Below are 22,957 nucleotides of genomic sequence, written 5' to 3'. Positions count from 1 at the left end.
TTTTTGGCCCATGAAGTTAGCTAATGATAACCCCCTACACAAACCATATGTTATTATTTGGGCTTGACTAGCTTTATAAAAATGAAAATTAGGCTTAAACACTAGGACCCAAAAAATGAAAGTTCTAACATTTGAGTTGTTTCTAAGTTGGTTTTCTTCGGGTGGCATTCATTAGCAGCAAGTGGTTTGACTCTTACGAGTTTTTTCAACACTCAAAAGAACCAACACTTGTGACCCGTTCTTCCCTCTTCTTATCTTTCTAACATCTAAGGCTGATAAAGTTGAACAGTTTACATGTTTTGTTTCTTGTTGTTGTCTATTTTTTACTGTTGATAAATTCACTTTTTCATAGGGTTTCTATGTTTTTGTTTGTTGTCAAACTTAGATACTATGAGTTGAATTTGGTTTAATTTAATTTCATTTGATTTTTATTTGGCATGCATAGTTTTTTTTTGTTTTTCCAATATAAAAGAAAACCATTCAACTATGAAGGCTTTCAAGTTTCAATGTTTGATTGTGGCTGCTTGATGGACCATGGCTGTGACTGATTCTCTATGTGCAAAACCAAAACTCCTAAAACCCCTTAATATTTTAAACATAATTCAAGCTCTTTTTTCTGAAGATATATGTTGATTTCTATCTAGTTACAATTATATTGGGATTTGTTGTTTTAGAGAAAGCAACGAGGTCTTATAATTAAATCTGATGCTGAAGATTGAGGAACTTAAAGTTTGAAGTTTGAGGAGTGTTTGTGATTACAAAGAATATGGATCAAAATAGGGATGAAAGCTGGAGGGAATTAGTGAAGAAGATGCTCCTCCTGGTGCTTCCATACCTGATGATGCTTCTAATCTTGATTACTCTATAGCTATACAATATGTTGGTCCACCAGTTTCATATGAAGTACCAAGAGTTGAGCCTTTTGATGCAAACTCAAGAGCAATTCCCACTGCTCAACCACTCTCTAGATCACAAAGATCAAATACTCACGGGGGGCATATGGTGATTGAACCAATCCCTCTACTGGTGTCTCATATTGCTAGCGTAACAAGCTCTCCTAATCAAAGTCCAAGGGTGTCAGGAAGTTCAGATTCTATGGTTTCTGTCTTACACAACCCAGATCTTTATTCTGCATCACCTTCGGCTTCGCCTTCTTCAATTCATAATCTTCTAAGCAATCCTCATAAGCCAGGTAATGAAGTGAAGAGGGCCTCGGTTGCCACTTTTAATACTATTGATAGACCTCAGAGGAAGGAGGTGGAGGTTGTGAAGCCAGTTTGAACGAAAGGAAGAAAAAGAAAATAAGAGTTTGTTACAGGTGTGGAAAAAGGAAGTGGGAAACTAAGGAGTCTTGCATAGTTTGTAATGCCAAGTATTGTAGCAACTGTGTGCTTAGAGCAATGGGATATGTGCCTGAAGGACGCAAATGTGTAACATGCATTTGTTAGCCAATTGATGAATAGAGGAGACTGAAATTGGGTAGATATTCAAGGGTGTTGTCCCGAATGTTAAGTGTAGAAGCAAGCTTCATGATGATGAATCAAGACTGATTCAAGGAGTTTTGATGATAACAAAGATGATGACAAAAAGCCCAAGAGAATGAGTTCAAGATTGAAGAACACTTCAAGAATCAAGAGAAATTTAATTTCAAGATTCAAGAATCAAGTTTCAAGAATCAAGAATCAAGAATAATCAAGTTGAAGATTCAAGAATCAAGAAAAGACTCAATCAAGATAAGTACTAAAAAGTTTTTTTTTCAAAACATTGAGTAGCACATAAATTTTTCACAAAACCTTTTACCAAAGAGTTTTTACTCTCTTGTAATCGATTACCAGTAGCAAAGATTGTTTTCAAAAAGCTTTCAACTGAATTTTCAACGTTCCAATTGATTTCAAAATGGTGTAATCGATTACAATTATTTGGTAATCGATTACCAGTATGTTTGAACGTTAAAATTCAAATTCAATTATGAAGAGTCACATCCTTTCACTAAAATTCTTTGTGTAATTGATTACAATGATTAGGTAATCGATTACCAGTGATCGGTTTTGAATAAAAATCAAAAGATATAACTCTTCCAATGGTTTTCAAATTTTTCTAAAGGTTATAACTCTTCTAATGGTTTTCTTGACCAGACATGAAGAATCTATAAAAGTAAGACCTTGACTTGCATTTTAGATTCATTCATAACAATTATTACAATCCTTTACAATTTTTGAATCTCTTTGAACATCTTCTTCTTCTTCTTCCTTTGCCAAAAACTTTCTAAAGTTTTCTGGTTTTCTAAACCTTGAAAACAAAACTGTGCTATTCATCTTTTTCATTCCCTTCTCCCTTTGCCAAAAAGAATTCGCCAAGGACTAACCGCCTAAATTCTTTTTGTGTCTCTCTTCTCCCTTTTCCAAAAGAACGAAGGACTAACCGCCTGAATTCTTTTGTGTCTCCCTTCTCCCTTGTCAAAGAATTCAAAACGACCAAGTCTGAGAATTCTTTTGATTCTTCCTTTTCCCATAAACAAAAGATTTCAAAGGACTAACCGCCTAAGAATTCTTTTGTTTCCCCATTCACAAAGTTTCAAAGGACTAACCGCCTGAGAACTTTGTCTTAACACATTGGAGGGTACATCCTTTGTGGTACAAGTAGAGGGTACATCTACTTGGGTTGTTGTGACTGAGAACAAGAGAGGGTACATCTCTTGTGGATCAGTTCTAGTGGAGGGTACATCCACTAGGTTGTTCAAAGAGAACAAGGGAGGGTACATCCCTTGTGGATCTTTGCTTGTAAAGGAATTTACAAGGTTGAAAAGAAATCTCAAGGACCGCAGGTCGCTTGGGGACTAGATGTAGGCACGGGTTGTTGCCGAACCATTATAAAGCTCTTGTGTGTTTGTCTTCTTCTTCCTTACTCTTTAATTTCCATTGTGCACTTTAATTATCGCTTTTACTTTTGGTTAAGTTTATATTTTTGTTCTTTACTTTCTTAACAACATAGTAAAAGCCTAAGAAGGGTAAATTTTAATTAGTAAAGGTTCATTAATAATTAATTCAACCCCCCCCCCCCCTTCTTAATTATTCCGAGGCCACTTGATCCAACATTAAGCCCTCTAGAAGTCAAGCAAATTATGAAAGCAGAGAAATAATGTTGTGCTAATCAGCTTCGGCCGGAACAACTGATTGTCAATGGATTGCCCTTGAAGCCAGACGAGATGGCAGAATTACTTAGATGCCCTTTGCCTCCGCATAAGTTGAAGCCTGGTAGATATTGGTATGACAAAGAATCTGGTCTCTGAGGAAAGGTGATGATTTGTGCTTTATTACTAAGAATATTTCTGCTTCATTTTTTCATTGTACAAAGTATTATTTTTCTGTTTAGTATAGGATGGAATGTTGGAAATTTTATTTTCAAATTTACAAAGTGACTAGTCAAGATGTTATATTTCCATTTTCCCAGCATATTAAAAGTTTTATTTTCAAATTCATCAAGTTAACTTATCTAAATTCTATATTTCCATTTGTAATTAGATGACATGATTTAACTTATGTTCTTCTTCATTTAATAGGAGGGGGAGAAACCTAACAGAATCATAAGTTCAAACTTGAATTTCACTGGGAAACTTAGCCTTGATGCTAGTAATGGAAACACCGAGGTTTACATGAATGGTCGAGAGATCATAGAACTTGAATTGAGGGTACTCAAGGTAAGCTTTTATCCTTGTTTAAATATTATCCATATGTAAGACTCGGGTCTGCCACCAGATGGTTCAAGATATCAACAACACAGGCTGTAGCTATTTCCCAAAGCTCGGAGGATTTTGGAAAATGATAAAATATTCTTATATGATAACACAAAAAGTGATGTGAACCTTACGGGGCACGGATCGCTTGATACAGGCTGTAGAGTTTTTGGTTGACGCCACTTCCAGTGAAGGAAGATAAGTCAGGGTAGACGCCACTTCCGATGAAGGAAGATAAGTCTGGGTAAACGCCACAAGGATTACCTTGATAAGTCTGATATTGGTTCAACAAGGAACCCAGAGAGAAACTCTCACCCAATTTTATCAAAATGCCAAAAGTTTTTTTTTATTGAAAATAAAAACCAATACTTATAGTGTATCTGAACAAAAAGATAAAAATAGACATGGGCCTTCTAAACAGTTTGGGCCAAAATTACAATAAATAAAAATTATAACTAAATAGAACATATTTATTATGGGCCTTCAAATTAATCTGGGCCTTCAGCATCAATTAATAGTCTTGATAGTGTCTCTGCCTCTGGGCCTTCATCCTTCTCCACTTGAGCCTTCATCCTTCTCCACTTGGGGGCTTTGTCCTTCTCCACTTGGGCCTTCGTCCTTCTCCACTTGGGCCTTTAGCCTGTATTTGGCCAGTTTCATGATTCTCATCATTCCCTCCTTCTTGGAAAACATTTGTCCTCAAATGTTCAGGATCATCACCGTGTTCAAGTACCACTTCCTTCCTTTTCTTGTGGGCTTGCTTGACATAGCTTTCATTCTTCTTTGCAATTTGCACCTTCACTTGGTCATACAATCTTTTCACATACTCAACTTTGGCATGTGCATCCTTACGTTGAGTCTCTTGGGGATTGCTTTTGTAAGTTGGCCTGTTAGGCAATGAAGCTCCGGGGAGGAGATCAACTTGATGTTCTATGCCTCTTGAAGGTGGTAGTCCATGAGGAATCTCCTTAGGAAAGACATTTTTAAATTCCTGCAATAATGGTTGAACACTAGGAGAAATAGAAATAGTAAACTCATTAGAATTATCAGTAGAAATTTTACTGTCTTTGCAATACTGTAGATTGAGTGGTTCATGAGCAGGTAACACTTTCCTCACTTCACTCGCCTCTGCAAAATAATTAAATTTTCTCTCAAGTGTATCACTCTCTCTCTTATGTGTATCACTCTTTTCCTCGGGTGTATCACTCTTCTTTTTCATATTCCTTTGTGGTGCCTCACTATTTTCTTTCTCTTGTTCTCTCTTTTCTCTCATTCTGATTTGGTCATCACACACTTCTCTAGGGGATAGAGGTTTAAGAGTAAACGAGGAAGATTTGGCTATTCGTCTGTAGGGCTTTTCTTTGTTACGGTTCAACAAACGTTGCATTTGTGTAGTCCATGTGTCCAGAAATAAGCGTTGAGATTCATCCAGTTGATGATATACACCACCATTGTCACCAGCTCTTGCCATGATTAAGGAACAAAGAATTTTGCAGTAAATTAAAAAAAATTCAGGACCTCACCACACTCTTCTCACGTGTTTCTCTCTTTAATGGTAGTTCACTCGTGTTTGATGCTCTCAATATAGGCTTTTGTGTGATGTTTTCACTCTTGCCTTTTACCACTCACTCCCTCTTAAGTTCCTGGATGGATCGAATTAGACACACAAGGTAATATAAAATAAAAGGAAAGACAATATAATTATCAGAGTAACAGATTTGATTTGGGATAACAACTTGGACTTGATTTGGATAGCAGATTGGATTTGATTTGGATAACAGATTAGATTTGGATAACAAATCTGATTTGGATGAAAAAATTGATTTGATTTGATTTGGATAATAGATCAGATTTGGATAACAAATTAGATTTAATTTGGATAACAGATATGATAACAAATAAGATAACAGATAGGATAACAGATAAGATAACAGATATGACAAGTAAACTTCAAATGCTCATAACTTTTGCTACGGTTGTCCGTTTGAGGCCCACTATATATCAAAACGCTCAGAATTCAGAGGAGAATCTAGATAAGGGGATTTGGTACACGATTTTCTGCCAAAAAAAAACCTCTAACTGCCTCAATTTCGTGTTGAAAGATCAAACACCCACTTTCTCTTTTTTCTCTTTCTTCTTTTCTTCTCTTTTTTTTTTCTTCAAAATTTCTGCAACTTTTTTTTTTTTTACTTGAAACAGAACCCAAACAATTTTTTTTTTTACGACACAAAGTCTGAAAGACACTAGAAACAAGAACAACAACAAGAACACAAACGTGACAAGAACAAGAACGAAACAAAGACACAAACAAGAACGCAACAAGACGCAAACAAGAAAAACAAATAACAGAACAAGGACAAAACACGAACCTGGACAAATTACAAAGAAAAATAATAGGATAAGATAGAACCTGTATCAAGAGCCGAAGCTCTGATACCAGATGATGTGAACCTTACGGGGCACGGATCGCTTGATACAGGCTGTAGAGTTTTTGGTTGACGCCACTTCCAGTGAAGGAAGATAAGTCAGGGTAGATGCCACTTCCGATGAAGGAAGATAAGTCTGGGTAGACGCCACAAGGATTACCTTGATAAGTCTGATATTGGTTCAACAAGGAACCCAGAGAGAAACTCTCACCCAATTTTATCAAAATGCCAAAAGTTTTTTTTTATTGAAAATAAAAACCAATACTTATAGTGTATCTGAACAAAAAGATAAAAATAGACATGGGCCTTCTAAACAGTTTGGGCCAAAATTACAATAAATAAAAATTATAACTAAATAGAACATATTTATTATGGGCCTTCAAATTAATCTGGGCCTTCAGCATCAATTAATAGTCTTGATAGTGTCTCTGCCTCTGGGCCTTCATCCTTCTCCACTTGAGCCTTCATCCTTCTCCACTTGGGGGCTTTGTCCTTCTCCACTTGGGCCTTCGTCCTTCTCCACTTGGGCCTTTAGCCTGTATTTGGCCAGTTTCATGATTCTCATCAAAAAGGATAATAACAAAACATCTCTGGATGATCCATAAGGACAATAGTAAAACATTTACAACTTGCCTATAATTGTGCATGATGATCCCTTTTAATCTTTGGATGATCATTATCATTATCATAGTATCATGGGATTATGGTATTACTAATAATAACCTTTTTCTTTGAATTTTCAGCTGGCAAATGTATAGTGCCCACGTGATACACACTTTTTGGTTTATGATGATGGTCGTTATGAGGAGGAAGGTCAAAATAATATCAGAGGAAACATTTGGGAGAAGGTATTGGCTGACTGAATATTTCTTGAAGGAAATATCTGACATCATATGAGCATGTAGAATATCAATGAAAGAAATGTTTACTTTTTCCTTGATAGGCCTCAACAAGATTTGTATGTGCCTTATTCTCTCTACCTTTTCCCCATGGTCAGCCTCATGGGAAAAAGGATGAAACTAGTCACCATACCATAGTTCCTAATTATGTGGAACAAAAAAAAGCTCAGAAGCTTCTTCTTGGAATTCAAGGATCTGGTACTAGCACTATATTTAAGCAGGTATGGATTTTATTTCAAATATTTAGACGTATGTTTATGGTAAATACTTTTGAGATAAGCAATTAAGTTGCACCATTTGATTTTGAAACCCCAAAAAGATTTGACAATCACTACTTCATAAACATTCTTGAAGGGAAAGGCTTGTTAGGTTCTGACAATGTTCTTATCAACCATGACTTACATGGAAAGATTACAGAGCAAGTGTGGGCTTATGCCTCTAATGTAAAACTTTTGTTTGCTTCATTTGCTAAATCTATGATTAAGATGGGAAACATCAATGTTCTTACAAGAAATGAGGGGGAAATTAGGAGGAATTGTAGGTTTGTCAATGCTTAGTTGTTATGTAGTGCATATGGGTTGTAATTAATTGATTCAGACCTAATCTTACTACTTGCAATTGAGAATATAGATTATATATGAAATTGATCACCTAACAAATGGAAGAAGCAAATGTTTATATATTTTGGCAACTATACTAAATTGGCATCAATATTAGGGTCCTAACATGGTTGCTAGAAAGAATGAAGTTCCATTAAATAGTTGTAATCATAATGTCATTCTACACAATTCCCTTATTGCATACCTTTTGGTGTTTCACACAATGTAGTTTGTGGCTCGAATTAATATTCCATTTATGCTTAATCTGCTACTGAACTTGCTGGAATTTGTAGTGGATGCCTGGCTTAATTGTTGAGTTCTTCCTATAGGTCTGGTTCCCCCGGCATGGAAGATATTGAAGCCTTTTCTGCAACAAATAGAGCAAAATTAGATGAAGCAGAACTTGCCAAATATGTTCTTGACTAAGCACCAATTATGAAGAACTCTTCTATCCTATTAGTTTCATGTCTGGCTTAATCAAATCCACAAACAGCTATGGACAATTTTTTATGGACATGGACAGATCTAGGTTTTGAGGTTAGGGGGCAGTTGCTCCCCAAGATTTTTATTTTTTTTAATATGTATAACTGCATGCATATAAACTGCATGAATAGATAATTAGAACAATTAGCACATCCACTACTCATGTTCTAACTAGTTCGTGTGAAATGTAAAGCAGAAAACAAATTAAGAGATGTGAGTGGATCAAGAGACATTGGATTGTTTCAGCTTAACCAATGGTCTTGAACTCGAGTTATACATATGTTGTTCAATGAGAGTTTTGTTGTCCATAACAATGATTCTATCCAATTCAGCTTGTCTCCTATGGAAAATACATTTGGTTCAACCAATATATTTGTGACATACATTGCAATTTTCCCCAAGGGTGTGTTTGACAATAAGATTAAGATCATTTTATGATTCCTATCTATAAGCTCGAGTCAAATATCATCTCATAATCCAAATATAGATTAGACAATGAATGAGTCTCTTGCAAAGTATTCACTACTACAATTTTTACATATAACATCGGACGGTTAACATCGGTTATTCACAAAACCGATGTTAACAAAAGCGCGGTGGCATTTTTGTAAATAAGTAGACTTAGTTAACATCGGTTTTTCCGAAACCGATGTTAACTAGTCGATATTAATATCGGTTATTTTAATAACCGATGTTACTATGGAGTAGTTAACATCGGTTTTGGAAAAACCGATGTTAGTATGCCGTTGTTAACATCGGTTTTGTAAAAACCGATGTTATCGAGTTGATGTTAACATCGGTTTTTATGTAGTTGATGTTAACATCAGTTATTTTTAAAAAACTGATGTTGTTATCATTATATATTAAACTTCTGAAATTGCACAACCCGCGCGCTTGAACCCTATCGTTCTTCTTCTTTCTCCTTCTGCCTGAGTTCGTCTTTGTCTCAAACTGGCCTGCGCTTCTGTTACTGCAACCACATTGTGGAGATTGTGTTTGTGGAGATCATCTCTGCCACTTATTGATTGAGGTACGTCCTTTCATTTTAACATTAGGCATTCATCGTTTTAACATTTGCTCACTTTCGTAGGTCGAAGAAAACTAGGAAAGGAAAGAGTCCCGGAAAGGGTACTCCCAGGGCGTTCTTGTTGTTTCTCCTTCTTCTTGAGTTCGTGTTTGTCACAAACTGGGCTGCGCTTCCGTGACTGCAACCACATTGTCAAGTTCGTGTTTGTGGAGTTCGTGTCTGACACTTACCTTTTGAGGTACGTCCTTTGGTTTTAACATTAGGCGTTCCTCGTTTGAACATTTGCTCACTTTCGCAGGTCGAAGAAAACTAGGAAAAAATCGAGTCCCAGAAAGGGTGGGATTTGATTTTGGAAGTCCATTGTGCTTGGCTTTAAGACTCCCAGGGAAGCCATTGAAGGTATGCCTCTATTGTATGTTAATGATGAAAATCCATTGTTCAATGGCCTGTCTCTGTTGTGATGTTTCGAAACCCTAGTTAGACTAACTAATATGATTGATATTTGAGTAAGCTGAGACTAGGCAATATGATTATTTTTCCAAACAATATGTTTTTGTTACCCGTTCATGTTTCTGTGAATTTGGAGATTTAAATTAGACTAAGACGATACTAAGTCATTATAGTTGCTTACAAGTGCTATGATCTATGAGATCTGGATTTGGCATTGTTTACTTTCCAATTGGGTGTTATTCTTTTCTCCCTAGATTGGATTTTACTCGATTCATTCCCTTATTCTATTTTTTTTACTGTATTTGTTTGCTGTACTTTTTCAATTGGGGTGTTTGGTTTTATTTTACTTCAGTTTTTGCAAAAGCTTGGTCTACTCATGCTAGTTCTCGTTTATTGTAATGCACAAAAGGTTAATCGTAACTGAATCTGTAGTGATTTAGCTTCTTCTTGGTTTTCTAGTTTGTACTTTTGGACTCACCCCCCAAAGAAATGTCTGAGTTTTATTGCATTTTGGTTGACCATGAAGATTTGTGACTCAGGTTCCTAATACAAAATGATAACACGATTGAGGATTAGCATTTTTCTCCCCTCAATTTTCTGAATGGATTCATCATTTATGCAGTTGATCCTTTCTCTTATAAGTTGCTTCTTTTGGGAAGGATAGGGTATTGCAAGGCATATGAAGCCTTTTGATTTATATTCCATTCATGGAAATACCCTTTATTGTTGGATACACTATATAGTGTCCCGGTGTCTTTGGGATATGGCATTGCTTTTTAGTTTTTACATTGGTTTTGATTGTGTTTTTGGGAATCAGTCATTTAGATTAGGATCTTCTTCTCTAGTGCCTTAATTTGGTAAAAATCAGGCCCCGAGATATTACACAGAGGGTTTCAGGGGCAAAGCTTTGATTTACATATTGAATTTCATCCAAATTTTTGACAAGTCATTGTTACTTCCATCAATATTGATATTGTATCATGCTTAATTATATGCATTTGCTTATTCTGATCATTGTGTGTTGTGTGATTATTTCTTCCATCTCAGGTGCACCATGATATGACTTTACCCTTGTCACATTATTTCATATATACTGGCCATAATTCCTATTTAACTGGGAATCAGCGGAGCAGAGACTACAGTGACGTCCCCATCATAAATGCACTGAAGAAAGGTGTGCGGGTGATTGAATTAGACATATGGCTCAATTTGGAAAGTAAATTTTTTATTAAATATATTTAAGTACAAAAAATATCTTAATGGGAGCAATCATCTCCTTAGAGCTTTATGTGGATTCGTCCATGCAGGTACATGATTCCTATTTGTTGTGAGAGTGAAATGATGGGCAGCAACAGCAAGTGAGGTGAGTTTATATTTCCTTTTTTTTTTGTCTTTATCTTTGTTAGTTTGTTATATATTTTATATTTTATATGTTTGAGTTTTAAATGTGTAAAAAATAGAAATAGAAAGGTCTGTTGATTGCTTATTAAATACAAAGTAGGATATTTTGCTTGTAGAGTTAAATTATCCCCCAGCCACACAATAGATAGGCTTCTTTGCTTCCATTTTGCCCCCCATAGATAGTAAATAGATAGGTAAGGCTGATAAAACTGAATTAATGAGAGTGATTCTCCCCCCCCCCCCCCCCCCACAGATAGGCTTCTTTGCTTCCATTTTGCAAGTTTGGCTTCAAACTTCCTTATAATAGGTTGTTTGTGATTATTAGCCAACTCCCACACACCATCCATGAAGATACCTTGAATAGCATTTTTTTCTTCTTCTATGATTGATCAATCTATGGAAATAGGTAGAGTTGTTGTCCCCTTCTTTTAACCACTTAACTCTAGCCTTTTGTCTCAACATAGATTCATATGCATAAGCTGCCTCCCACAATTAGACTTGAAGGGATTTCTTAAGATTCACTTCCACTTGGGATAGAGGTTTGTCATTTAATCCATTCTCCAAAGCATTCAACTCCTTTTTAATATTATTAACTTTTCTAGCATTAGCTTCACCATTTGATAAGCTCCACTGCTTTAAACACTGTTTAAGGAGTTTTATTTTGTGATTCAGAACATATCCTCCCCATCCTGGAGGGTGATAATTGCCCCATTGCTATTGCACTAGTTGCTGAAAGCCCTTATCCTTCAACCACCAATCCATAACCTTAAAAGGTTTTGGCCCCCAATCTATGTTCTTTGACTTCAATAGGATGGGGCAGTGATAAGAGTAGTCCCTGTCAAGCACGAACTGAGTAGAATCAGGCCAATGCACCAGCCAATCATCTGATAAGATGAACCTATCCAATCTACTCATAACACTGCCATTAGGTCTACACCAAGTGAATCTTCTCCCAACAGACCTAACATCCTCTAAAGCCATGTCTGAAATCCAAGAATTGAATTCAGAAATACTAGGGTCAACACCCACTGACTGAGCTGAGCTCACTCTCTCATCTTGGTGCCTTATAGAGTTGAAGTCACCTAATACACACCAGAGGCCTGCTTGAGAAGTTGTCTTGAACTGAAGGATCTCATCCCATTGCTGTCTCTTTCTTTGTAAATCGCATGGGGCATAAACATTGATTATGGAAGCCCTCTTATTGTCTTTAATCCGCAGCCCTTCCAATAGAATAAAACCTCTCCCCACTACCTTTCTGTCAACTAAAAAAGAATCATTATTCCATATACATAGGAGGCCACCAGCAGCATTAATTGCAGGTGCATACTCCGAAGAAGCATTACAGTCAGCCCATAAATACTGACATAGTCTTCTATCAATAGACTCCATTTTTGTTTCTTGGATGCAAAGAACATCAACATTGTTTGTAAAGTCAACTTTCTAATGGCTGACCTTTTGACACCACCACCCAGCCCTCTAGAATTAAAAGATAAAAGGACCTGTTATTTGCTTTTCTCCCTCCATAATACCAGCTTTGGCACCAGACAAGACCACCAAGCCTTTTTGCTTATGATCCATTTCTGCCACCTCGATAACTTCTTCTTTCTGCTCCTCCGCTGCACCCCTTGGGCTCAGACTAGCTTTTTCCATTTCCATGTCTACACAGCTCCCACTGCACCCCTTGTTTACCTACAATCAGATTATGTGGTACCTTTTGTTTATGCCCCCCCTCCCCCCAGTTAGTGGATGGTTATTGAACAAATCTCAATATAGAATCCAATTAGTAATTGCAGTAAACAAAAGGACAAGAACCCATTTTTCGTTTTGGGATTGTCTTCTAACGAAATGCTTGTCCTTGAATGAATTCAATAAAAACAGAAGCATTTGGGGAAATGACAAAATGCTTGTCCAGGACTAAATTGAACCAAAATCCCAAAGTTCGAGTCAAGTATGATTGTGATGGAAGCTTGCTTGTGGAGCTTCTATGGAGGCTGGATCTTTGAGCTTCAATGAGGTCCTTCAATGGTGATTTTTCACCATGGAGATGCAGCGGAAGGCAAAGGAGAAGAGGATAGGGGAGGCACCATCCACTAGGGAATAAGCCAAGGAAGAAGGAGCTTCACCACCAAGAATTGCCTTGGATAAGAAGCTTGAAGAGGATGCTTTAATGGAGGAAAAGAAAGACAGAAGGGGGGAGCACGAAATTGAAGGAATAAAAGAAGGAAAGAAGTGGAACTTTGAAGTGTATCTCATAAGACTTTCATTCATCAAAGTTACAACAAGTGTTACACATGCTTCTATTTATAGACTAGGTAGCTTCCTTGAGAAGCTTTCTTAAGAAAACTTCCTTGAGAAGCTTTCTTAAGAAAACTTCCTTGAGAAGTTTCTTTGAGAAAACTTCCTTGAGAAGCTAGAGTTTAGCTATACACACCCATCTAAAAAATAAGCTCACCTCCTTGAGAAGCTTCCTTGAGAAGCTAGAGCTTAGCTACACACACCCATCTAAAAACTAAGCTCACCTCCTTGAGAAGCTTTCTTGAGAAGCTAGAGCTTAGCTACACACCCCTATAATAGCTAAGCTCACCCCCATGACAAAAAAACATGAAAATACAAAAAAAATCCTACTACAAAGACTACTCAAAATGCCCTGAAATACAAGGCTAAAACCCTATACTACTAGAATGGCCAAAATACAAGGCCCAAAATAAGAAAACAACCTATTCTACTATTTACAAAGAAGAGTGGACCCAACCTTGGCCCATGGGCTCAAAAATCTACCCTAAGATTCATGAGAACCCTAAGGCCTTCTTTATCAACTCTAGCCCAATCCTCTTGGAGCCTCTTGCTCATGGCTCTGGTAACTGGTCCTTTCCTAGGGAGGATTGCATCATCCCCTCCCCCTTGAAGAGGATTTGACCTCAAATCTGTTGGTTCCTCCTCCTCTATATCAGCTCCACCTGCAAAAGGAATTAAATCAGAAATATTAAAAGTGGTGCTGACTCCATACTCTCTTGGGAGGTCCAACCTATAGGCATTATTATTGATCCTCTCCAAGACCTGAAAAGGTCCATCCCCTCTTGGGCTAAGCTTGGATTTCCTTTTAGTAGGGAATCTTTCCTTCCTAAGATGGAGCCAAACCCAGTCCCCCTCATTAAGAACTAGCTCCTTTCTTCCTCTATTGCCCTTAGTTAAATACACCTTTGTTTGGTTCTCTATTTGGGTCTTAACCCTCTCATGCAACTTCTTTACAAACTCTGACCTAGATTCCCCTTCTTTATGTATAAAAGAAGTGTCAAGAGGGAGGGGAATGAGGTCTAAGGGTGTTAAGGGATTGAACCCATAGACAACCTCAAAAGGGGATTGCTTGGTGGTTCTATGAACCCCCCTATTGTAGGCAAATTCTACATGAGGAAGATACTCATCCCAAGACTTATGGTTGCCTTTTAGAAGAGCCCTTAAAAGAGTGGATAAAGACCTATTCACTACCTCTGCTTGCCCATCAGTTTGTGGATGACAAGTGGTAGAGAAAAGAAGCTTAGTTCCTAGCTTAGCCCATAATGTTTTCCAGAAGTGGCTAAGGAACTTAGCATCTCTATCTGACACAATGGTCCTAGGCAAACCATGGAGTCTCACAACTTCCCTAAAAAAGAGTTTTGAGATATGGGAAGCATCATCCACCTTGTGGCATGGTATAAAGTGTGCCATCTTGCTAAACCTATCCACCACTACAAAGATAGAGTCTACACCTCTTTGGGTTCTAGGGAGCCCAAGGACAAAGTCCATACTAATGTCTACCCAAGGTGCAGATGGAATAGGTAAAGGTGTGTATAGCCCATGAGGCATCACCCTAGACTTGGCTTGTAAACAAGCCACACACCTAGTGCAATGCTTATGGACATCTTTCTTCATATGGGGCCAATAGAACTTTTCTTTGAGTAAGACAAGGGTCTTGTCTATCCCAAAGTGGCCCATGAGCCCACCCTCATGGCTCTCCTTCACAAGTAATTTCCTGATGGTTCCTTAGGGTATGCAAAGCTTTCCCTCTTTGAAAAAATACCCCTCAGCCAAATAGTATCCATCTTGGGCCTTTTTCCCACAACTCTTGTAAATGGGAGAGAAATGTTCATCTAAAGCATACAAATCCCTAATGTTATCAAATCCTAAAATTTGAGCTCCTAGTGAGCAAAACAATGTGTGTCTCCTATAGAGGGCATCAGCTACCACATTTGTTTTTCCCTTTTTGTATTTGATAACATATGGAAATTGCTCTAGGTACTCTACCCATTTTGCATGCCTTTTGTTTAACTTGCTTTGCACTCTAATGAACTTAAGTGACTGATGATCACTATGAATGACAAATTCCTTGGAAACAAGGTAATGTTCCCAAGTTCGGAGTGCTCTTATTAAGGCATAAAGCTCTTTATCATAGGTGGGGTAGTTAAGGGTCGCACCATGAAGTTTTTCACTAAAATAAGCAATAGGGTGCCCACCTTGCAACAAAACAGCTCCAACTCCCACTCCAGAGGCATCACATTCTAGCTCAAAAGTTTTAGAAAAGTCAGGAAGAGCTAGAACAGGTGCCTTAGTAAGCTTTTCTTTAAGCAAAGCAAAGGCTTGCTCTTGCTTTTCACCCCAGGTAAATGCCACATTCTTCTTCACTAGCTCATTGAGAGGTGATGCAATTGTAGAGAAATTAGGAACGAACCTTCTACAGAAGCTTGCCAACCCATGGAAGCTCCTAATATCTCCCACACTTTTTGGGGTGGGCCATTCTTGGATGGCCTTGATTTTCTCAGGTTCCACTTGGACCCCATTTCTACCAACTACAAACCCTAAGAAAACTATATTATCTACACAAAAAGTACACTTCTCTATATTTGCATAGAGGGTGTTTTTCCTAAGGACTGAAAGAACTTGCCTGAGATGTCCTAAGTGATCATCTAGGCTCCTACTGTACACTAAAATATCATCAAAATAAACAACTACAAATCTACCTATGAAATCCCTTAAGACATGATGCATAAGCCTCATAAAGGTGCTTGGTGCATTAGTGAGCCCAAAAGGCATCACTAGCCATTCATACAAACCAAACTTGGTCTTGAAAGCGGTTTTCCACTCATCACCCTTTTTCATCCTGATTTGGTGATACCCACTTTTAAGATCAATTTTTGAAAAGATATTGGCACCATGCAACTCATCAAGCAAATCATCAAGTCTAGGAATGGGGTGCCTATACTTTACAGTGATGTTGTTGATGGCCCTGCAATCTGTACACATTCTCCATGTACCATCCTTTTTGGGCACCAACAACACCGGCACAGCACATGGGCTTAGGCTCTCTTGGACCCAGCCCTTCTTCAACAATTCTTTTACCTGAGACTCTATCTCCTTAGTCTCCTGAGGATTAGTCCTATAGGCTGGCCTATTAGGAAGGCTTGCTCCTGGGACTAAATCTATTTTGTGTTCTATTCCCCTTAAAGGAGGTAGCCCAGGGGGTATCTCTTTGGGAAATATATCACCAAATTCATGTAAGAGTTCTTGGACCTTTGGGGGTAAGGTCTCAAATGTAGGAATTGTGGCAGTGCTAAGGGATGTTTCCCTTGATAGGAAAAGGTAGAAAGATTGTTTAAGAAGGAGTGCTCTTTTAATATCACCTTTTGCTGCAAAATGATTTTCCTTCTTAACAATCTTCTTGGAGGAATCCTTTTCCTCTTTTTCCTTCCCCTTGGCCTTTGAAGACAAGGCCTTACTATCCTTCTTTTTATTTTGTTTTTCTAGTTTTTCTTCCTCATCCCTCTTATCTTTCATAGTTAGTTGATCTCTGGCCACCTGTGAAGGTGTTTGAGGATGCAACACAAATTTAGTGCCAAGATGGGTGAGGGTAATCTCATTAGTTAGGCCATTGTAAATGATCTTCCTATCAAATTGCCACGGCCTTCCTAAAAGAATATGTCCTGCCTCCATGGGAACTATATCACAATTAACTTCATCCTTATATGTCCCAATGGAGAAAGGTACCTTCACTTGTTGGTTAACTATCATTTCCCCTTTCTCATTAAGCCATTGAAGTTTATAAGGTTTTGGGTGGGGAATGATAGTGAGGTTCAACTTGGAAACTAATCTTGTGCTACAACAATTGCAACAAGATCCACTATCCACAATGAGAGAACAAGTTTTATCTAAAATTTTGCATCTTGTATGAAATATGTTCTCTCTTTGGGATTGAGATAGATCACAAGATTGACCTCCAAGGAGCCTTCTAACCATTAAGAGGTCACCTTCTTCATGGGGGTAGACTTCCTCACTAGACTCTTCACCCCTTACTTCATCTTCACTTCCACTAGAGGAAGGGCAAGAAGTAGTTTCCTCTTGACTACTATAAATGTCTTGACCCCTCATAATCATGGTTTTCTTGGTGGGGCATTGAGAGGCAATGTGACCTCTCCCAAGACATTTGAAGCATTTAATGTTGCTAGTCCTTTCTTGGGAACTAGTCTTAGGGGTGTATTTCTCTATGGTCTTACCCTTTTCTTCCTTGGGTTTTGAAGGTGTAGCCCCCAAAACTCCTTGGGCTTGGTCCTTCCTTGGATAAGAGTGAAAGCCATAAGATTTTGAAGAAGGCTTTCTTTTTAGTTGTTGTTCCACTCTTATACAAAGTTGGACTAGTTCATCTAGGTCCCTATATGGAAGGAGTTCAACCTTGTCCCTTACTTCCATATTAAGCCCACTAAGGAACCTCGCTATGCTTGTCCTTTCCTCCTCCCTAAGTCCAGCTCTTAAAAAGAGTAGTTCCATTTGTTGTCTGTATTCTTCAATACTCATACTCCCTTGTTTAAGCCTTTGGAGCTTGTCCATAAGCTCCCTTTCATAGTAGGGAGGAATGTGCCTCTTCCTAAGGGCACTCTTAAGATCATTCCAATACTCTACTGGAGGATCCCCATGAATCCTTCGTTCCCTAACAAGGGAAGTCCACCAATAGAGGGCATACCCTTGAAAGCTAAGGGTAGCCAATGGAACTTTTCTCTCTTCGCTAATATGATGGCAAGCAAAGAGTTGTTCAACCTTCATTTCCCAATCTAAGTAGGCCTCAACATTATCTTTTCCATGGAAATATGGAAGACTAATGTTAACCTCTTGAGGCCTTCTATCCCTTTCCCTTCTTTGGGAGTGATGTTTAGTATGTGAACTATGGCGCTCTCTATAATAGTCGCTAAGTTCTTCACTTAAACTCTTGCAAGAGTCATGACTACTATAGGAGGCATGTTTTTCTCTTTTCATTTCTTTTATTATTTTTCTTCTTTCTTCCTCTCTTATTTTCTCTCTTTCATCTTGACTTGTTTCTTCCACTCTTTTTTTTCCTTTTTCTTTTCTCTCTTGTTTTTCTTTCCATAACTTGAGAGAACTCAACTCATCTAAGATTCTAGATAGAGGGTCCTTATGACTAGTACCCTCATCATTAACACTAGTTGAATGATGACTCATGTTGGTTTCTAAGTTGTGGTTCTTTCTTGTTGGAGGTTTGAAAACAAAAGGTAAAAGAAACTATGGTTGAAACTAGCCAAAATAAACACTAAAAGAGGTGTGAAAGATAAGGTAAAAAAAAACTAATTGGTAAAATGCAAGCTATCTAGGCGATTTGACAATGGAAGGTAAAAGAAATAAGCTATGAAAGTAAGCAAGAAATGTAAACTAGGTGAATCCTAAGAGTGTTTGGATGACCACATTCAAGGTTCCCAACAAAGCACTCACTATCCTAAGCAAAAATTGCCTAAAATTATTACACACAAATGGAAGTTTGGTAACCTATTGGAGGCTCCCAACACACTTCCAATGAAAGGCCTTTTTGTTACAAAAACTTGAAAGCAATGAAGGTAAGTAAATTGCAAATTACAAAATTACAAAACGGTCCTCAATTTTGGTGGTTGTTCTCTCTTTGGTGATTCACTCAATTTGGAGTGCTTCTTCGTCCAATAGCTCTTAAGGTGGTTGGCCCCTTGCTTCTGGACTCAAATTCTTCAAGGGATGGCACCAATCCTCCTTCCAATTCCCTATATGGCAACCCACAAACAAGGAAACAAAGAGATAAGCAATAACCAAAGACCAAGAAAAATGAAATGAAAGCTAAACCAATGGAGTTTTAACAAGACAATTTTTCAAGGATTATTCAACAATTAAAGCAATGAAAAGGACATAGAAGCAAGCTAGAACTCAAAGAGAAACTTAGAATGGCTCTAGAGTAGAGTAAAAAAAAACTGAAAAAAAAAAGACTCAACAAAACTCTAGCTTTGGCACTTGTCTTCACACTAATTTTGAATTGAAATTTCCAATTATAGAATAAATTTTGAGCCAAAACAACAAGCACCCTTCCCTTTCACCTTTTTTTTCTGGATACTGATTTTCCTGCCAACTTGTGCGATTTTTCGTATTTTTTCCTTTTATCCAAATCACTTGTTTCTTTTTTTATAACTTTTTTCCAGATGTCTAGAAAATTCAGTAAAAATTTCAGCTCAAAATTCGAAGTAAGCAATTCTCAGTAATTTTTACAAGTTTGTATGCCCAAGCTGCCAGCACCAGCGATTTGTTTCTTTAAGCATGGTATATTGATTGCCTTGGGCTTACTTTCAACCTTCCTATGTATTTTGAACTCACTAGGATTGTTTACCACAGTTTTCGGAGTTCAATATTCACTTAGGATCAACATTTCAGCCAGCAATTCAATCACCAAAACTCAAATTCACAATAGACACAATCATAAAGAAACCTAAAAGTTCAAGAAAAGGTTCACAATCAAAGACTCTCTAAGAATTTTGCATGAACATGTTAAGGACTAATTAACATGAAAGATTTGACTCAAATCAAATAATAGGCTAAAAGAATTTCATACACTCATGAACAAATGAGTTAGACAAAGAAACAAGAAAATAAAATTCAGCACAACATAAGAAATCTTATGTGACAAGTTTCATGACTAGACATGACTTCTATGACAAAACTACAATAGGTGAACAAGTCACTCTAGATTTTTGAGGTTTTCTTCTACTTTAATATTTTTGTAAGAATTTTATGGTTTAGGTTTCAGCCACAAAAAATAACAAGACAAAACTCAAAGGAACCTAAACTCAACACAATTCATGGTTCAAGAACAAGAACAAGAAATTTGAACCATAGAAAATCAAATCTAACTTCTATAGCAAGTTTAATCGGTGGAAACTCTAAAGAATCATGTTAACAACATTTAGAACAAGACATGTGAGGAGATACATGGAGAAAAATGAAGAAACAACAATGGAAGAGAAGGTAAAGCAAAAAAATTAATGGAGGTTTAAGGAGCACCTACTTGAAGCTCTTGTGCTCTGATACCACTTGATGGAAGCTTGCTTGTGGAGCTTCTATGGAGGCTGGATCTTTGAGCTTCAATGAGGTCCTTCAATGGTGATTTTTCACCATGGAGATGCAGCGGAAGGCAAAGGAGAAGAGGATAGGGGAGGCACCATCCACTAGGGAATAAGCCAAGGAAGAAGGAGCTTCACCACCAAGAATTGCCTTGGATAAGAAGCTTGAAGAGGATGCTTTAATGGAGGAAAAGAAAGACAGAAGGGGGGAGCACGAAATTGAAGGAATAAAAGAAGGAAAGAAGTGTAACTTTGAAGTGTATCTCATAAGACTTTCATTCATCAAAGTTACAACAAGTGTTACACATGCTTCTATTTATAGACTAGGTAGCTTCCTTGAGAAGCTTTCTTAAGAAAACTTCCTTGAGAAGTTTCTTTGAGAAAACTTCCTTGAGAAGCTAGAGTTTAGCTACACACACCCATCTAAAAACTAAGCTCACCTCCTTGAGAAGCTTCCTTGAGAAGCTAGAGCTTAGCTACACACACCCATCTAAAAACTAAGCTCACCTCCTTGAGAAGCTTTCTTGAGAAGCTAGAGCTTAGCTACACACCCCTATAATGACAAAAAAACATGAAAATACAAAAAAAATCCTACTACAAAGACTACTCAAAATGCCCTGAAATACAAGGCTGAAATACAAGGCTAAAACCCTATACTACTAGAATGGCCAAAATACAAGGCCCAAAATAAGAAAACAACCTATTCTACTATTTACAAAGAAGAGTGGACCCAACCTTGGCCCATGGGCTCAAAAATCTACCCTAAGGTTCATGAGAACCCTAAGGCCTTCTTTATCAACTCTAGCCCAATCCTCTTGGAGCCTCTTGCTCATGGCTCTGGTAACTGGTCCTTTCCTAGGGAGGATTGCATCAGATAGGACTATAGAAGTGTATGCCAAATCCAAATCGGGGTTGGGGGGTTTGAAAATTTAACTGCGGTGGAAAGTGATTAGTGGTTGTTTTTTTTTTTTGCTCAGCAAAAATATAATATATTTATAGACTAGTACCAGTGGTACTGAAAATACATAGGAATAAATGTGAATCCAGCTATTCCAAAATATTAGGAAAGAGCTGGAGACACAAAAATGAGTTACAAGAATCCACCCACACCTGCCCCCCTAATTACAGAATCCTTCCTTCAGATTGGAGGACCATTGATTAAAGTGTAGAGTGAAATCCTTGTCCATTGCTCTGGTCCATGACCATAGTAGGAGTAAAGCATCGTCCATTAGCTTAGAACCGTGAAAAGTTGCATTTTGGAACACCACCTTATTTCTATGCTGCCATATAGTCCAGGTTAAGGCAGTCCACCAGCATTTCCATCTTTTAGACTTGACTCCCTCTGCTAGCTCAGTTCCATGTTGTAAGAAATGGTCCCTAGGATTTTGTGGTAAAGCAGTGGTGAGATTGACCCAAGACATTGATTCCCACCATAACGGGAGGGTTTTGCTACAATTGAAGAACAAGTGATCAGCCCCCTCCTCCTTATTTCTGCAAAAAGGACACAGCATATCATCTACTTCTATTTTTCTCCTTCGAAGGTTTGTCTTTGTTGGTAATCTATCCCGAATTAGCCTCCAAGTGAACACTGCTGTCTTTAGGGGAATTTTGAGTTTCCATATTTCCCCGAATTCAAGTTCCTGTCTTTCTTCCATCAATTCCCCCCATAACAATTCATATCCATTTTTTGTAGAGTAGTGGCCTGCAGCAAAGTATAGCAACAACAAGACAAAATTAAAGAATATGCCATCAAGTCATTACATGCTTCTCCAGAGGCTGAAAAAACACAAAACTGAAATCATAGTTAAAGAACCTCAATAATGCTTAAAATGTTTCAAACCAACCAGATTGAAGGTAAGCATTATAATTAATGAATTTCTTTTTGCAACAAAGAGAACCCTTACCATTAACTTGTAAGTTATGGATAAGTATTGCAGGTAAAAATATTCAAGATGTAACACTCTGCTTCTGATAGAACACCAATTGTAATAGATCAAAAATAGGATTAAATGAAACCAGATCACAGAAATTACAGCAGTTTCTTGGTTGTCCTAAAGTTCAGAAACTCACAGGTTTTCTCTCAAAAATCGAGTTCTAACATTACATTTATTAAAATTTAAGTCCTATTTTTCCAAGAATATACTTTCCAAATAGTGGGTCTCTGTGGGCGTGGGTGGTCTGAGTCCTTATCAACGAGTGATCTTGTTCTGTAATGCAGTGTGGTGGTTGTAGGAAACCCTAATCTAATCTTCAGCTAAGCTGATGAAGTAAAGATTCCAGATTTCATCATTCTAGCTTCCCAAAAATGTCATAGTAAACAAGGAACATATTTGAATAAGGTGCACAATCTAATTTGAACCCATATAGTGTTAAGAACTTAAGATTGATGTCAACTTGATCTTAAATTCAAGCTTTGTTGGCAGGAAACATTTAAAATCAAACAACAATCAGAAATTCATCACTTTAATACTAACACAGTGCATTATAGCTAACTTACATATGGGCCTGTTTCTTGCAACAGAAGCAATCTTTTAAAATGTTCCACAA

At 37.5% G+C, this 22,957-nt stretch overlaps 1 protein-coding gene and 1 pseudogene across 1 annotated transcript; one reads left to right on the top strand and one right to left on the bottom strand.

The window, feature by feature from the left end:
• Positions 1 to 766: 766 nt before the first annotated feature.
• On the top strand, positions 767 to 8,083 carry LOC100775948 (extra-large guanine nucleotide-binding protein 3-like; annotated as a pseudogene).
• Positions 8,084 to 21,528: 13,445 nt separating this feature from the next.
• On the bottom strand, positions 21,529 to 22,065 carry LOC102668736 (uncharacterized). The gene has a single exon (XM_006603297.1). The coding sequence runs from the start codon at positions 22,063 to 22,065 to the stop codon at positions 21,529 to 21,531; it is 537 nt and encodes a 178-aa protein (XP_006603360.1).
• Between the last annotated feature and the right edge of the window lie 892 nt (positions 22,066 to 22,957).

Source organism: Glycine max, chromosome 4, assembly GCF_000004515.6.
Source record: "Glycine max cultivar Williams 82 chromosome 4, Glycine_max_v4.0, whole genome shotgun sequence".
NCBI lineage: Eukaryota > Viridiplantae > Streptophyta > Magnoliopsida > Fabales > Fabaceae > Glycine > Glycine max.
Note: the sequence above shows the minus strand (reverse complement) of the source record. Positions and strands in the feature narration are given on the sequence as shown.

Excerpts from the sequence above, each read along its gene's own strand:
- LOC102668736 (XM_006603297.1), bottom strand. The coding sequence starts at position 22,065 with ATGGAAGAAAGACAGGAACTTGAATTCGGGGAAATATGGAAACTCAAA.